The sequence below is a fragment of the Acromyrmex echinatior genome, chromosome 3 (assembly GCF_024713525.1).
Source record: "Acromyrmex echinatior isolate Ae372 chromosome 3, ASM2471352v2, whole genome shotgun sequence".
Classification (NCBI taxonomy): Eukaryota; Metazoa; Arthropoda; class Insecta; order Hymenoptera; family Formicidae; genus Acromyrmex; species Acromyrmex echinatior.
In genome coordinates, this window is record NC_141854.1 from 20,348,799 (window position 1) to 20,362,010 (window position 13,212).

Sequence of the window (13,212 nt, forward strand, 5' to 3'; positions counted from 1 at the left end):
ATTATAAATAAAAGTTTTTCTACCGTACAATATAATGGTGCAATATAAAAGCCTTGGCACAATGGACCCGAAAATATATATTAGGAATATAAACTTATTAAGATTTCAATCTATCAGAAACAGTATATTTCAGTATTACAGATTTTTAACACATATTATAGATTAAAATCTTAATATTTATTTCTGTTTCTAATATTTCTTCCATTGTGCACAATCCCTAACGATCGATTTTCTTTTTTTTTTGTATTCTGCTTTTTCATCCCTAATATGAATGAGCTCTAATACATCCCAATAAACAAGAAATATTTTGAAATATTTCAGTAACGTTGCTGCAATGTTACTGAGATGTTTCAGAATGTTTCTTGTTTACTAAGAGATAATACTGTTCAATATATTTATTTTACCTCTTCTAAATAATTTATTTTTACTTCTTTTTATTTTATAATGGAAGAAATATGATACATCAAGCAATTTAATAATATAAGCGTCTTGAAAAAATATTAAATAGAGATATTAAAAGATAATATATATAATTGACCAAAAGTCTAGCTAGCATTACTTCTCCTAAATTAATTATTTTTTTCTTGTAATATTCTTAATTCTTTTAAAATACATTTAAAAATATACACGTTTAAAATATATGTTAAAATGATAAGAAATAATAAATATGTATGTATAAAATTTAAAAAAAACATACATGTATTAAAATCATGCGTACGTACATATAATTTAAAATACACATTTTATATTTATTCATTTATTTATTTGAATTTCGCGAAGGTGAATAAGTAGGTTCGTGATAATTATATTCCGGAGCGAGTTGCAACCGATAATTGCAACAGGAATTGTAATGGAAGAAAAATTAGAAACAGAAATAAATATTAAGATTTCAATCTATGCACTAGAAATCTATAATACCGAACGAGAGAAAGATAGGTGAATACCCAATGATTGCGTTCAGTAGAAAGAACAATTTTACAACTATTGTAAAATTCTTTGATATGATTGGTTTATACATTTAGATCCAGAGAGGAACTAAGAGCAAGACCAATCATATTAAAGAATTTTACATAGTTGTAAAGCTGCTTTCTCTAAACGCAGCCATTGGACGAAGTCACAGATAACTCATATTTGTCTGCCCCTCGGTCTGCCCTCTTGACATTTCTCATTTAGGTATGATTCCCTGGTATCTCGCTCTCTCTTCCTCTCTTGCTCGTCTACTTGTCTGTCAAAAAATGTGAATATAGGACTGGAATTTATACGGATTTACGGTTAACTGTAATGGTATCAGGGCCACGTGTCGTCTGGTCGAGTCGAAACGTACGGCCGATGTGCGAGGGAGTTCCTTGAAACGGTGTAGTGCGAGCGCATACAGCATTTAATATTTTTTTTTTTAATGCGACCATGGCACTCCGTAAAGTGAAGGGGAACTTTGAGCGGATGTTTGACAAGAATTTGACAGATCTGGTGCGCGGAATCAGGAACAATAAAGAAAACGAGGTGATTTCCGTGTGTGTGTTTCACGATTTCCTCGCTGTCTTATCCTTTAGTCAGAACCTAACCTAATTTTCCTCCTTTGCTCGTTCTATCTGTTTTTTCAACAGTTCTTAGGATACTTTACTCCTCTTTTCTGTACCAGGCAAAGTACATTGCACAATGTATCGAGGAGATCAAGCAAGAGTTGCGGCAAGACAATGTGGCAGTCAAAGCCAACGCCGTGGCCAAGTTGACATATGTAAGTCTTTAGCATATGTAAATTTTGACAGATACCAAGATCGACTTGATGCAATTTCAGCAATTTGTACAGTCGATTTATCACAAGTTAACTTAATTCAGTTCAGTTCGATTTGTCCCAAGTATTAATAATTTTAATTTATTCTTACTATCTTCAGCTCCAGATGTTGGGATACGACATCAGTTGGGCTGGCTTTAACATAATAGAAGTAATGTCGTCGACAAAGTTCACTCACAAGCGAATTGGTTATCTTGCTGCCAGTCAAAGTTTTCATGCAGAAACAGAGGTAAAATCCATTGTCGCATAATAATATATACTTATCAAACAATTTATCAAATGTACTAATGACTTATCCTGTATATATCTTATATGTACTTTTATTTATTGAGAGATCACTTGCATAAATATTTTATATACATTTTTCAGGTATATACATATTTTCTCTCTCTCTCTTTCTCTCTCTCTCTCTCTACACACACATATACCATATATATATATATATATATTAGGTGTTGGAATTAATTCGTAGCGTTTTACAAGTGATGGGAAATACTTTCATTAATGTATTTTTTAATGCTCATGTGAAATAAATAACATTCTTTCATTAAAAAACGCTACGAATTAATTCCAACACCTAATATATATATATATATATGTATATGTATATGTATGTATGTATGTATGTATGTATGTATGTATGTATGTATGTATGTATTATATGTTATAGACAAAGTCTACAAGTGGACAGTGTCAGCATTGTCCAAGTTGTGTAAACATTGTCCACAATGGACTTTGGACAATGTTAATATGGCTGGGCAATACTGACATTGTGCAACTTAGGCAATGTCAACACTATGTGGACTTTACCTGTAACATGTACAACATTTGTTACGTACAGGTATATACAAGATGAATCATAAATATGTTTCAAAATTTTGTGTTTTCCAAAAATTTTGAAAACCATTTGCCGTATTTTATCGAAAATCGAATTTTATATATTTAGTGAAAAGTAACTTGATAGTTTTCAAAGTTTTGGAAAAAATAAGTTTTTTCTTTTAACTTTGATATTCTATTAGGTGTTGGAATTAATTCGTAGCGTTTTACAAGTGATGGGAAGTACTTTCATTAATGTATTTTTTAATGCTCATGTGAAATAAATAACATTCTTTCATTAAAAAACGCTACGAATTAATTCCAACACCTAATATATTTTTGAAACTAAGCCATTTCCGACATAAGATTAATATAAAGTTTTCATTTTGAATTCTTAAGGATCATCCTATATATATATACTTTAATTGGATATATTTACATACTTTTACTACAAATTTAAATACGATTTTTAATATAAATTTAAATATATCAAATAAAAGATGTATAATAGATTATTAAGGAAAATTGTATATATTAGATGTAGTAAAAAGAAATCCATTATTTTTCCAATAGATAGCTTTAGTAATCTGTATCTCGTCTACACGTGATACAGATTACTAAAGCCATCTATTGGAAAAATAATGGATTTCTTTTTAGTACACCTAATACAGGGTTGGCCATATTCGACGGAAAGATGTTTTTTTTCAATCATGGGAAACGTCGTTACTCGATCTAACATCTCTGTCAAAAGTTACAGTGTTTGCCAGATCTTTCCGTCGAATATGGCCAACCCTGTATATGTATTTATGTGTATATTTAAAATCTAACTTAGCAAATTATTAAATTTATAGGAAAATAATCATCTCATAATTTGTTAATATTTTTTTGTTATAGCTATTGATGCTAACAACAAATATGATTCGTAAAGATTTAAATAGCCAAAATCAATATGACGCTGGTTTAGCACTGAGCGGTTTGTCTTGTTTTATAAGTCCAGATTTAGCACGTGACTTGGTTCATGACATAATGACATTATTGACTTCTACAAAACCATACTTACGCAAGAAGGCAGTTTTGATGATGTATAAAGTATTTTTGCGATTCCCCGAGGCCCTAAGGCCTGCTTTCCCTAGGTTAAAGGAAAAGCTTGAAGATCCAGACAGTGGTGTTCAAAGTGCAGCGGTAAATGTAGTTTGCGAATTGGCCAGAAAAAATCCAAAGAATTACCTGAGTTTAGCGCCTGTTTTTTTTAAATTAATGACAACTTCTACGAACAATTGGATGCTCATTAAAATTATCAAATTGGTGAGTGTTGCCGTTATACTATAGTTTTAAGAGATAAATGGTATTTCTTTACGTTTCTTTCACGTAAAAAAAAACTTTATATCCATAACTATTCTTTTAATATTATTAATTATAAATTTTACACATATACATCTTTTTTTTATTGTAAGTTATGTTGATTTTGTTTCTCACACTCAGTTCTCAACTATAATCCTGATCGAACCAAAGCTGGGTCGACGACTTACTCAACCATTAATTGATTTGATTTCAAGGTTTTATACAATATTCGTTGTTTTAAACACTTGTAGATACAAATGTTTATTTCTTACAATGATATTGATAATAGAGCGGTATCTCAAAACGTATTTCGTAGAATCATTTATATTATGTTTTTCACGATTATACATATTTCATCTATTCATAAAATAAGAATTAAAAAAACTACTCCTCTATATAAAAAAAATACCAAGTACATCTTAGAAGGCAATATGAATTTGATATTTTCAGTTTGGAGCATTGACACCTCTAGAACCTAGGCTTGGCAGAAAGTTAATAGAACCCCTTACTAATTTGATACACAGGTATTCTAATGTATTTTGAAAATATTAATTATCGCATTTGTAATGTTATCATTGCTTACTTAGTTTTATATTTTAGTTTAGTTATCTAACGTTTATATTATTTTTTATTTATATCTTGTAATATATAACATATTTTACAATGTATAATGTTGTTAATTTCTTCCTTACGAATAAATTATTTTTTGGTATAATTTATAACATAATAACTGATTGTTTCTAGTACATCCGCAATGTCTTTACTGTACGAATGTATCAATACAGTAATTGCTGTATTGATTTCTATTTCGTCTGGTATGCCAAGTCATTCTGATTCGATACAGTTGTGTGTTCAAAAATTAAGAATACTAATAGAAGACTCTGATCAAAACTTAAAATATCTGGGATTATTGGCAATGTCGAAAATATTGAGAAATCATCCGAAGAGTGTGCAATCTCATAAAGATCTAATTATGCAATGTCTTGATGACAAAGATGAAACTATAAGACTGCGTGCCTTGGATTTGTTGTATGGAATGGTTTCTAAGAAAAACCTAATGGAGATAGTTAAGAAGTTAATGGTACATATGGATAAAGCCGAAGGCACTATGTATCGCGATGAATTACTCTCAAAGATCATTCAGATTTGCTCACAAAATAACTATCACTTCATTACCTACTTTGAGTGGTAAATATAAAATATTTTCATATAAATCTTATTATCTAGGTCATCTAGGACAAATTATAGAAAACTTTTTTTCATGCTCATAGGTACATATCTGTATTAGTGGAACTTACACGAATGGAAGGCACCAAGCATGGACCATTAGTAGCAACTCAATTACTTGATGTAGCAATTCGTGTACAAGCTATCCGAAAATACGCGGTTCAACAATGTGCCTTATTGCTTGAGAATTCATATCTTTTAACCGGCCAGCCAAGGGCAACAATGTCCGAAGTTTTATATGCAGCAGCATGGATTTGTGGAGAATTTTCTAGGTATTAAGAATTTTATGCATATCAAATATTAATCTAATTAATATATAATAACATTCAATGATCTATTAAATTAATAGTGAATTGGAAGATCCTTTGACAACATTGCAGTCTATGTTGCGGTCGCAAGCTTCTAGTTTGCCAGGACATATACAGGCTGTTTACGTTCATAATATATTAAAACTAGCTGCAACGACATTTGCCAAAGCAGAAAAGGAGGAAGATACTGAAACTATGGAAAAAGTATAAAATATATAATTTATGCAATAATAATAAAATTTATTATTTTTATCATGCAACAAGCAAAGCATGCACCATGCAATTAATGATATTTTAAGAATAAACATATTTGTATGAAATTAGAATAAAATCTCTAGTTCTAATATTAGCTTTCACTTTACAGATTTATGGATTGAAAGACAAAATAGCAGCTTTTGTTTGTAGTGGTGACTTGGAAGTTCAAGAAAGATCAAGTTCTGCATTAGTACTATTAGAATGTTTAAAAGAAAATTCTGGTCTTGCACAAGAATTAATCAAGACATTTGAAGGTGAACTTAATCCAGTTGCTCCAAAAGCTCAAAGAAAAGTAAGTATCAATCAGTAGAATTGTATACATGTATCATTTACTTAAAAAAATTTTTTATTTTGATATAAATTGTAAAAAAATATAAAGTGTCATATTAGTTGATATATATGTGCTGCAAATTATTTACATATTTTATCATAAACATTTCATGATATCTTCCAGGTTCCAATACCTGAGAATTTAGACTTGGATTCCTGGATAAATGATCCACCTTCGGAGAGCTCGGATTCAGAGGATTTAGACATGAATGATATTTTCATTAAGACAGATAAACCGAATAATTCGTTTTCCAAACGGGATTCGAATGAACCATCTTTGGAAGAACTCGAAAGGAGACGTGAAGCAAGAAAACTAGAACAAGAAAATAATCCTCATTATCTGAAAGGCTCATTTAAAACTCCTACATCATATCACAATTCATCGAACGCATATGAAGACTTTGAAAACATTCCTGTCGCAGAATTAGATATCCCAATCTCTTTAAAAATTTCTAACTCTCACAGATGTCGCGATATAAATAGCAGTCACAAAAGACATAAAAAGCATGAAAAGAAGAAGAAATCAAAGAAAAATAAAAGTAATTATTATGCATATGAATCGTATATCACATCAAATATGTTGTTAAATCTTTGAAATTCTTAACATTGAATGTTTTCAGATAAAAGATCTGCATCGGAGGAGGAGGATGAAAAGGATAATAGTTTACCACCACAAATAGTAAATACTGAAATTGGAGAATTACCTCCGGGTGCAGAAATAAGTGATAGTGATGAATATGATTTAGTAGATTCAAATGATCCACATAGAGCTTTAAATATTGATTTGGACATGCCTTTACGAGAAGATGAACGATTGCCTGTCTTAGAACATAGAGTTACTGAAAATAAAATAACGAAGAAACTTGAAGAAAAAGAAAATAAAAAGGAAAAGGTAAATTTCTTTTTATATCAATAAATATAATATAATTTGAATTTATTCAATTTACATATTCTTAAAAATATTTTTTTATGATTTATCCATTCTAAATTGATAGGGACATAGAAAGTCTAAAAAAAAAGTTAAGAATGTCACGGAAAACGAAGTGATGAACGAAAGGGAACCTAACTTGTGGTTAGAAACTAATTCGTCTCCAGAGAAAATGCAATCTTCTACTGTAGGAGAGTACATAGAGGTATCCAACGAATCACAAAAAGATAGCAAACGCAAGAAGTCGAAGAGTCAAAACAAACATAAAAAATCCAATGACGAAGATGCAAAGCATAAAAAATCGAAGAAGTCAAAAAATAAGAAGGAGAATAAGTCATTAGATTATGAGGAAACCGCTGGAATATCTACTCCGTCAAAAGAAATATTACCAGAGATAAAGGATGATATTATGAATATCGAATATAACACAATTACTGAAAAAATACAGCAAGATATCTCTTATGAAGAATTAGCCAAAAATAAAGTCCTTTCCATGAGATATGAGCTGAGACAGATCCCTGATGACTCAAGTAAAATTATCGTATCAATTTGCATTACAAATATAGGTCAGCCGCTAGTGAAAGAATTAGTCTTTGATGTTCCAGACACATCATCACTCAAATTAGTTAGGAATGTAAGTTAATGTACACTTGAATATTTGGAATTTATGCACAAAATTTAATTCACAAAAATAATTTTGTAATGTTATTTCATATTCTTTTAGCCTGGAGATGAATTTGGAATAAAACTGCCGTTCCAACTGCCTCTGCAATCTAATAAAGAAACTGAGTTCACCGTTCTAGTCTCGGATGTGACGTTTGCTCAGAAACTTAGGGGTACATTGACGTACATGTTTGAAAGTAAAGAAGGAACGCAACAAGAAAAGCTCGATTTCACTGTGCCCTTGTCATGTAGCAAGTTTATGGTCGGACATCTCTCTCACAAGGACATACTCACGGGACTTCTTAAAAGTGGTCAATTAGTATCTAAAATTAAAAGAGAAGTAATGCCTTCTCAGGACTTTGACACGGTTCTGAATATTATTTGCCGCAAATGTAATCTCACACTCGTGGAGCAAATTGACGATACTGCATCTTTATATGGTCATTCTCTAAAGGGACATCATGTGTGCCTTTTGTTAAAATATAATGTAAGTTAAATTATCGTTCTATAGTAAATAATTTTTTGATGGCCAAAGAATATTAATTAACATAACATAATATAACATAATATAATAAAAATATATACTTCAATATCTATAATTATTACGTTTGCGTTGATTTAGTTAAAATTTACATGAAAATGTTAACTTTCTAAGATTAGCATTGTATATTAAATTATTTCATGGCTTTTTGTTACAGAGAGCGACGGAAAATCTAGTAATCGAAGGTAAAGGTGACAATAATTCATTACTGTCGGGAATTGGAGAGGAGATCTTCAGGCTCTTGACATAATACTGATCAAATGTCTATGTTTTGCAATTATTGATTCCTATCATGCATCGCAGTTATATTGAACGTATACTGGGCAGAGGAACACTTCGATTGTGTCCACTATACATAAAATACAGATATGTAGCGACTATAGCGTATCTGCAAACCGCGCGATTAAATATTTTCGGAAAAGATCTTACCTAAACTATACATGTAATCTAGATCATAAATTTGTTAAATACTTAAGAAGTATACACATATATATATATATATATATATGTGTGTGTGTGTGTGTGTGTGTGTATACATATATATATATATATACACACACACACACATATTATATATATATGCATAAAAATACACATATGCATAACACACAACACAAATACACACATGTACATTTCTATATATATGAAGCGAAGTTTCGTAAAGAAACTGAGAAAAGGAAGAAGGAGCAAATTATTGCCAAGAATTGAAGACACTGGAGTAAAAGTAGATTGATGTTTCTATATAGGATTTAAGTCTAATATGGTACTGATGTGCAAAAAATATAATAGGAATACGAGAATATTTAGTTATCCTTTAAGAGAATTTATTTATCACTTTTAACTATCTTGAATTACATCGATATCTTCCAAAAGAACTTCTGTAAATTATTACACTTTCTTATCTTTACAATGTTGCATTTACATGGCATGTAATAATTGAAGTTTATGAACTAATTGTTAAGGAGTAGTTTGTACAGTATGGAAATAAATGTTGCAATAGAAACGATTGATCCTACTTTCATGTTCAATGCCTTCAATTTTTGCGTCCAATTAGGATAATATTCCATCGCTCTATATTGTTGAGATCTTTATTATTTTGTAAAATATATAAAATATATTCATTGCGATATTGCGTCCGATCTTTGTAAACATAGATTAACGAGCAGTGGTTAGCGTATGTATATGCGACGCTTCCTTAACATGAGATTATGTAAATTAAAAATTGTAAATAACATATGTGTATATGTGTGTGTGTATATATACATACATACATATATACATATATTCAGGCACATGATCCATGTATGCGTAATCGCGAAAAAATATGCTCTTATGTTATTTTGCAATGGACTTCGATTGCATCAAGTTTTATAACCATTTTTTTTCTTTTAATATCTTCTGTCTTCTCTTGTTTTGAGATATATAAAGATTTTTATATTTAAACATAAATGCTAGATTTTTTATGTTAATTCACTCTAACATCTAAGCTATTAAACGTGTGCCAAAAATCATTAGAACTTTCAATATCTAAACAATCCTTTTATTCCTAAAGCAATGTTGATTTTTGTCATCGCACATTGACCTTTGAATATTCGATTACACGAGCGCGCGCGCGCGCGCGCGCGCGCGCGCGCACACACACACACACACACACACACACACACACACACACACACAACTATAATTATATGTTAATAATTTCCTTTCATAAATACATAGCGTACGATGCATTATAATAGATGCAAATAAATGTCCTTAATTTATAACTTTATATTTTACACACATTACTATTGCAGAAAAATAACTGATATCTTCTTTTTAAGTACACCATTCACGTAAGAGACGTGCGTGCATGTTGACCATGACATATTCTATTATAAATTACACGCCACGAGATTAATACCGGTATTATTTTATTAACCGCGTATTTCTTCTTTGAGCTTTAATTACTCCTTGCGCTCCCAAGTGTGAATGATTATATAATAAAATTATGACCGGATTGTGCAAATCTCATTTGCAACAATTTACTCAGATGTTAATGCAGAAGAGATATCGCTCATCCAAATTCGATTGAATTTTACAAGCAAAAACATATTGAGCTCTCTTAATGGGCGAGAAGGGGATAGAGAGTTTATATTTAATAAATTAAATTGGAGACAAAATTTGCCAATTTATTTCAGAGAAAGGAATAAATGGATACAGTTTTGTATTTAGATGATAGTTTACTTTGAGTATTTTAGATATAGAAAATTAATTTGTAATACAAAAATTATAGAAGTTTTTTGTCATTGAAGACAAGCCCGAACATTTCAAGTTTTGCCGTGAGATTCCATGACTTTTAAACAAGTAATCCACTAGTAATCTATTTTCTGATCTATTTTCTAATCTTGTTTTCTTCAGGACATTTTGCTCTACAGAATGAATTAAAAATAGATTATTAGAAAAATGTCATTACAAAATGGTTCTACGTAAACATAGAACTCTAATTTTCGCATAGAAATTGACGGTATTTATGTTGCTATTTTGTAATAATTTTTCTACATCTATTTTAGGTTTAATCTGTAGAATATCCTGAGAAAAACTAACAGATTGCTTCATTACAAGTCAGACAAAACTCGAAATTTTTTGGTCTATAATAGTATATATACAGAGAACTATATTTTTAATAAATTTCGAATTACAAATTAATTTTCTACTTCTCAAATAGGTAGTAAATAATACCTATCCCTTTATTCTTTTCCCTAAAATAAATTCGCAAATTTCGAACTTAATTTGAGACCACACAAACCTCTTTATTCCCTCCTGAAAATATATAACTTGCGTGCTTGCGTAACAAACTGATTTAGGAAATTTCTGTATCACGAATACAAAACATTTCAATATAAATTTTTTCGTCACAGTATACGCCGCGAATTCATTCCGCAATGTCTAATACAGGTAATGAAGATAAGCGCGTTTCGCAATGCATGCCGACATTCCGGTAAGTGACACGCGATTCTCGATTAATGCGACTATTATTCGCACCTTTGGACAATGCTCTATCTGGAAGGTGAACCGCGAGGACTAAAGACGGCCGTGATTCAATCAAATTCATTAACCTCACGCTACTCCCACGCGAAATTCATGGTCGCGCGTCATGTTCTCAAAATGGACTCGTTTCCAGATGCAGACGCTCGATACCGAAAGCGTTAATTGTTTCGCTACCGCTTAATTTAAATCGGAAAATATAAATTATTTGATTTTAGTGTCTGCGCAAACACTCTATAACGTTAATTGATTCATCCGTTCATTCCAGAAATGGAGGAAATGTTTCAATATAACGCATAACTTATGCACGACGTGTCTACGCTTCATGGAAAGACACGGAAAGACTGTAGCTTCCCGAATGTACTTTCCTGCATGTTTTATTTTTATCTGCTTGATACTAGGAATTATTTGCCATTCATTTCTGTCACTGTGCGGTGCAACGCGAAATAAGACGTCGAGATCGAAATATCGGCTTTCACTAGAGATTATCATTTCAACGAATAAATTCTTCTCCTCGGCTTATCGAATAAAATACATAAATATTTACAGAAAGAATACCGTTCTCTTTTTTTCAAGTATGTTTACGCGAGCAAAAAAAAATCAAACAGAGAAAAAAAATAAGTTAAATGGTATTATTTCATTCCGGTCACGTTTTAGTCAAACGAACATGTTTTTCAAGATTTGATATCTTGATTCGGAATGCCAAGCTGCCAGAATGACATATTATGATTTATCGATGATTCAATTTGAAATCCTTCATCGTTTCCACAATTTTTCTTTTATTTAAAAACAAAAAAAGAGAGAACTGTGTTCCGAGAACACTTAGCAGATTAAACTGACACATCTCGTAACGCGAGACAAAGTTGCAATAAATTTTAAATAAAGAAACTATTGCATGTGAAGCATGTAAATGAAAACTTTAGTCAATATATATCTTTCATCATCGTTAAATGATGTCAGCTTAGATAAAAATTAGATTATATCGATTCTTAAAATTATTAACGTCATTTTGTGATTTATTGCTACTGTCGAAAAGACACGTACTTTTCGCGAACGAATAATCGCTGTGAAATATCTTTATCTTGATATTACAATATCAAGATTAATTGATTACAATATCAAGATTAAATGACACACATGCGACTTATGCATGCGAATTTTGTATTTAATATGCTTTTACTTGTTTATAAAATATATTTCACATCTCTTTCTATTAAATTGAAAATGTACAATGGAGAGTGTATCTTTTTGAAGAATTTAAAATACGAGGATGAATACAGACATTCATCTTCTATCATAAAGCAAAGCTACGTCAACGAGTAGATTGACGATTGTTACCTAACTCGAATAATTTTTAAATATGTGTCAGACGTGAAACAAAGGAAACATTAAATTGATTATTTATTCGCAGAATAGAATATATAAATGCTATAAAATAAGTTTTTTAGTAAAGCAAAATGTAATTTCTGTATCAAACTTTGATGTAGATCCGTACTAACACTTCGCTCTTATCGATAAACACGCGTATTTAGCGCATATAATAGCGTATATAAATTACATATTCTCAGAAATAAATGAACAATTGATAAAATTATTGATAAAAAAATAATAGCGCATATAAATTACATATTCTCAGAAATAAATGAACAATTATTGATAAAAAAAATAAAGTGTGAATACAGATCTTATAATCTTCAAAATGAAGATTAACTAATCACGCGCGATGTTTATCAAATACTTCGATAAAAGTTCAAATATGACATTCTACCAAAGGAATTATCAATATCTTGAAATAATATAAATTAATTTTTATCATTGCGATGAAAATACTTATTAAATCTTTGAAATTGCGATGAAAATACTTATTAAATCTTTGAAATTTCAAGCATCATTCATCGAGTATGGAGTAGGTTAAAGAATTAATATATAATCGCTGATATATATAAGCTATATATATAAACTAATCAGTAATCACAAAATAATT

At 30.3% G+C, this 13,212-nt stretch overlaps 1 protein-coding gene across 1 annotated transcript; it reads left to right on the top strand.

The window, feature by feature from the left end:
- The first annotated feature begins 1,153 nt into the window (after positions 1 to 1,153).
- Positions 1,154 to 9,709, top strand: garnet (adaptor-related protein complex 3, delta 1 subunit-like garnet). The gene is made up of 14 exons (XM_011056354.2): positions 1,154 to 1,500; positions 1,640 to 1,735; positions 1,893 to 2,021; positions 3,503 to 3,913; positions 4,400 to 4,473; positions 4,694 to 5,137; positions 5,221 to 5,448; positions 5,526 to 5,688; positions 5,849 to 6,031; positions 6,194 to 6,608; positions 6,690 to 6,961; positions 7,065 to 7,631; positions 7,722 to 8,147; positions 8,359 to 9,709. The coding sequence occupies exons 1-14, from the start codon at positions 1,405 to 1,407 to the stop codon at positions 8,449 to 8,451; spliced, it is 3,597 nt and encodes a 1,198-aa protein (XP_011054656.1). The 5' UTR covers positions 1,154 to 1,404; the 3' UTR covers positions 8,452 to 9,709.
- Positions 9,710 to 13,212: the final 3,503 nt, after the last annotated feature.